The following is a 4,716-nucleotide window of genomic DNA, read 5'->3' as shown; positions in this document are numbered from 1 at the left end:
GCGGGGGCCGCTGGAATCGCGGTTCCAGCAGCCTCCTCCTCCTCCTCCCGGCTTGAGAGGCATCCCTGGCTGCATCCCAGGCAGGGAAGAGGTGCGGGGGCCGCTGGAATCGCGGTTCCAGCAGCCTCCTCCTCCTCCTCCCGGCTTGGGAGCCAGCCTAGGCTGCCTCTCAAGCCGGGAGGAGGAGGAGGAGGCCGTTGGAACGGCGGCGATCGCCGCGATTCATGCGCACATGCGCATGGTTTCTATTCCAGAGGCAGAATGATTTGTCTTCTTGAGCAGATACAGCAAGGGAAGCAAAGGGAAAGCTAATGTTGCTTTTAAAAGCAAAAAAAAAAAAAAAAAGCATGGCAATCCCATCCTCTGCCTGGGACAGGGGCAGATCTGACCCAAAAGCCCACAGGTTTATTAAAAAAGAGAGAGAGAGAGAGAGAGAGGCATCTCTCTCCCTGCTTCAGCCGCTGAAACCCCTGTGCCTGGCTCTTTAAAAAAGGGAGGACACTTCCCCCGATGCCCTGCAAACGTCACCATGACGATAGCTTGATTGGCAGCGGCCAATCTACAGAATGCATTCGATTTCTTTGACAGCCTCTTTGACAGCCGCTGGAACTGCTCCCCCCCCCCAGAATACATACTCACACACTCACACACACACACACACACGTAGAACCGGGCATTGCTAATTTGTTGCAAGGGAAGGTCATGGTTACGTTAAAACCAAGCAGGAATGTAGAGAGGAAACAGTAATGGGCACGTTGTATCGCGATTGTTAATGTGCATGAGCTGGCTCTCCAGCTGTTTACCGGGCTGTCATGACGGGACCTCCCCTTTCACCCCGGAAGCGTTTAAGGTCGCAACCCATGCAGGGCACCACTGAGCATGTGCGAGGGGGCCGATACGAATCGGCCAATCCTCATATTGAGCACCGGTGTGACAAAACATTCTGCACTGAATGCACTTCGCGCGAATGCAGATTGGCCAATTTGAATCCTGCCAATGCGGAGGGACTCCCAGGTATGATGGTATTGTGCGAAATAACATGAATTCGAACCGCCCAGTGCAGAAGACCCCCAGTTCCACACTCATCTGATAAGGGCCTCTCTTTCTCACACAGAAGCTACTTCCACCAAGAAAAGGCCTCACACTGGTCCAAAACACATGCAGGAATAATCCAGTTTGAGACCACTTTAACTTCCTTGAGGGAATCCTGGGAATTGTAGTTTGTTGTGACACCAGAGCTCTTTCTGGCAGAGGAAACTATAAATGTCTCTCACAAAACTACATTTCCCAGGATTCCCTAGCACTGAGCCAGGGCAGTTAAAGTGGTCTCAGACCGGATTATTTCTGCAGTGTGTGCCTTGGACCCAGTGAGGCATCACATTCTGGGTTCTCTGGGGAACCATAATGGCTGCCTTTAGGGTGATTGTGGTTGGTCAGATGCCATAACCAAAAGGAGGACAAGACCACTGTAAAATGTAGGGCGTTTGAGGGAAAATGTAGGACACAACCAAATAAAAGCTAAAAACATTCACATAAATAGCAGTTTCTGCTCAAAATGGAGGATGTTTTGGAATTTCTCCTAGTCAGAAAGCTGAAATGTAGGACATGTCCTGAAAAAGGAGGACGTGTCTGGCCATCATTTGTGCCTTCAAGTCATTTCCGACTTATGGCGACCCTAAGGCAAACCTATCACAGGAGTTTCTTGGCAGGTTTCTTCAGAAGAGGTTTCCTGCATCCATCTTCTGAGGCTGAGAGAGTGCGACCACTTGCCCAAAGTCACCCAAAGGGTTTCCATGTCTGAACTGGGATTCGAACTCTGGTCTCCGGAGTCATAGTCCCACAAACCATTACAGCACACTGGCTCTTTAGGGACGTGTGTGTGTGTGTGTGTGTGTGTGTGTGTGTGTGTGATGGTGGGAATAAAGTTCTCAATCTCTCTTATGGGTTCAACTTCATTTAAAGCAAGGGGGGAACTGTGGCCGTTTAGAGAACTTGAATTTGGATGAGGGCAAACAAAATGAAGATGAATCCAAACATGAGGCAGATCAGGGAATAGTTTTTCAGCTTATGAAAGGTGACATTACATTCAAATTCAATGGTTCAGAGTTTTGAGGTACCCCTGGGTTCAGAGGTTCAGGTTTTGATGGTGACCAGGAGTCCACTTGCACAATTAAACTGGTGCACCAACTCTGTGCCCATTGCTATGGCATGTGCCATGGTGAGGAAGCTTGTGTCTCTCTTGTTAGAACAGCTCTACTGACTACTAGTCTGTTTCCTGGACCAATTCAAGGAGTTGATTATGACCTATAAAGCCCTATATGAGCTTTCTCCCAGGCCCAAGCCTGAAATCTTCGGAGGGAGGCATAGCTCCCAGACCCACCAGTCCTCACAGGCATGTTTGACAGGAATGCCAATGTGACATAAAGTTGTGGTCTCCAGAAATCCACACTGCAGAAATAACCTGGTTTGACACTGCTATAATTGCCGGGGCTCAATGCTATGGTATTCAGGGAATTGTAATTTGTGGTGGGCCCCAGAGTGGAGTGGCACAAACTACAATTCCAATAATCCCATAGCATTGAACCCAGGCTCAATGTCAAAACTGATTATTGCTGTAGTGGGTGCAGTGCTAGTTTTAAAACGGTAAAAGTTTTAAACTGTTTTAACTGGTTTTATTTGTTCAGTTAAGGTTTTGACTATTTGTTTTTAAATACGGTTTTAGGATTATTTTGGAACTTTCGTTTCTGTTTAAATTTAGTTCCAGAACTGCTCTGACTGCATCCTTTTACATGTAAATTGTTCCAAGTGGTTTGAACTGATTTTCTCCTTACAGGATGGGATACAGATAATTAAATAAATAAGTAAAAGTCACCATTTCACATCATGCAACATGATTGCAAAACTGGTTCTCCGGTGAAGCATTACTGACACAAACAGAGAAGCTAAGACACCAACTTAATTCTGGATTACAGCAAAATGCAAAATGCATTGGGAAGTATCTTTCTTTGATCATGCTTGAAGTAAAGCACACAGGCATTATTGTGTGCTTCTATGCCAAGTGACACATGCAGTGTGTAAGTATAGGGAAAGCTGTCAGCAGAGCGCTATTCCACTGTTCAGTCCTCTGTGATTTGCCAGCACTTAGGGAGCAGTCAGTGGTTTATAATAATCTGTTATATTTTAGCTGACTGCAAGGATAGAAACTGTTCAGCTGCCTACAGATATTCATAGTGTTGAAATAATGAATGATGTGGCAGAAGCAGCAAAATATACGCCGTCCTTCTGCTGCCTAGGAACATGCTGTCTCATCTAAAGAAACAGCATGCTTCAAATTCCTTGATCTAATGCATGCAGCTTGGCACAAAGATAGATTACAAGGAACTAAGAACATGTTGCATAAACACTCCATTCCAGTCTGACGCTTAATACAGTGCAAACATGAGTGTCCTCACTTTCTGCAAGACATGCCCAACCAAAGGCCAACCATGGCACAGAATTACAGCAAGTTATGACTCATGCTACTTTCCAACACACTGAGCTGCTAGTTGCTCTAAGGTAGCACTAAAAGTTGTGGTCCATAGACCAGTTCTGATCCATAAGCCATCAACTGCTGGTCCCTGTAATAACTGTAGCCAGTGGGTACAAATATGGTCCTGGGGCCTGGCTCATTGGGGAGGGGGGAAGCCAGAATTCCCACATTAGCTAGTCTAAGATGCACAGCTTTAAGACATCCTGGGATTTGTAATTCTGAACACACTGTGATATTTTATTGCCTTGTCCACCTCCCCAGCTGATATATCTGCATACACATACTGATGTTGTTAACTACACTCGAGTTGACCACACAACCTATAGTGACCCTGTGGATGAGACATCTCCAAGACTCCCTGTCTTCCACTAATTTTCTTAGTTCTTGCAGATTCATACCCTTGACCTCCTTGAGTCCATCCATCTGATATGTGGTCTTTCTCTCTTTCTCCTTCCCTCCACTTTTTGTAGCATTGTTATATTTCTAGAGAGTCATATTTCCCCATGATGTGGCCAAAGTATAACAGCCTCAGTTTAATCTTCTTGGCTTCCAGGGAGGTCTCAGGCCTGATTTGTTCTAGAGACCATTTATCTGTGTTTTTTGGCCATCCACAGTATCCTCACTACCCTTCTCCAGTACCAGATCTTGGATGAATTCATTTTCTTTTTATCTGTTGTTTTATATACATATATAATATATATATAAATATAAATGTACATATGGATATACATTTTAATAGTTATAATATGTTTATAGGATAAGTAGGATTGTAATGTAAAACCAGTTTTGTGTTAAAGTAATTGTTAAGGAGCTTACCAGATGCAGCTTTTAAACCATGATTCCCCTGGGGAAGGAAGCAGCTTTGGTGATGCTGACTGCATGAAGTTTATCACACTAGCGAGATTCCGCAGGAAAACGGGAGTTAGATTTAAACCAAAGAAAACCCAGAAATGCTCAAAATTTATCACACTAGAAACTGCCCAAGTGAAATAATGCAAAGTTAGTCTGAACTCAAAGCAGAGAAAACTGGCAGCTTTTTACTTTCAGAACAAAAGCTGCCGTTTTTCTCTGCTTTGCAATTGGATTAATTTCGTATTATTTCACTTGAGCAGTCCTGAGTGTGATAAACTAACCGAATTTACAAGTTTGGTTTAAATTCAAATGTACTTTAAATCGTGTTTAACTCC

The 4,716-nt window shown here is 44.5% G+C and overlaps 1 protein-coding gene across 1 annotated transcript in view; it reads right to left on the bottom strand.

Annotated features, from left to right (window-relative positions):
• FKBP9 (FKBP prolyl isomerase 9) overlaps positions 1 to 4,425 on the bottom strand; it is a 20,600-nt gene extending 16,175 nt beyond the window's left edge. Inside the window, exon 1 of the mRNA XM_042474276.1 lies at positions 4,346 to 4,425. Within this exon, the coding sequence (XP_042330210.1) occupies positions 4,346 to 4,410 (65 nt within the window). The 5' untranslated portion in view covers positions 4,411 to 4,425. The remainder of the gene's footprint in view (positions 1 to 4,345) is intronic.
• Between the last annotated feature and the right edge of the window lie 291 nt (positions 4,426 to 4,716).

Source organism: Sceloporus undulatus, chromosome 6, assembly GCF_019175285.1.
Source record: "Sceloporus undulatus isolate JIND9_A2432 ecotype Alabama chromosome 6, SceUnd_v1.1, whole genome shotgun sequence".
In the NCBI taxonomy this organism is placed as follows: domain Eukaryota; kingdom Metazoa; phylum Chordata; class Lepidosauria; order Squamata; family Phrynosomatidae; genus Sceloporus; species Sceloporus undulatus.
This window is presented reverse-complemented; position numbering and strand designations above follow the sequence as displayed.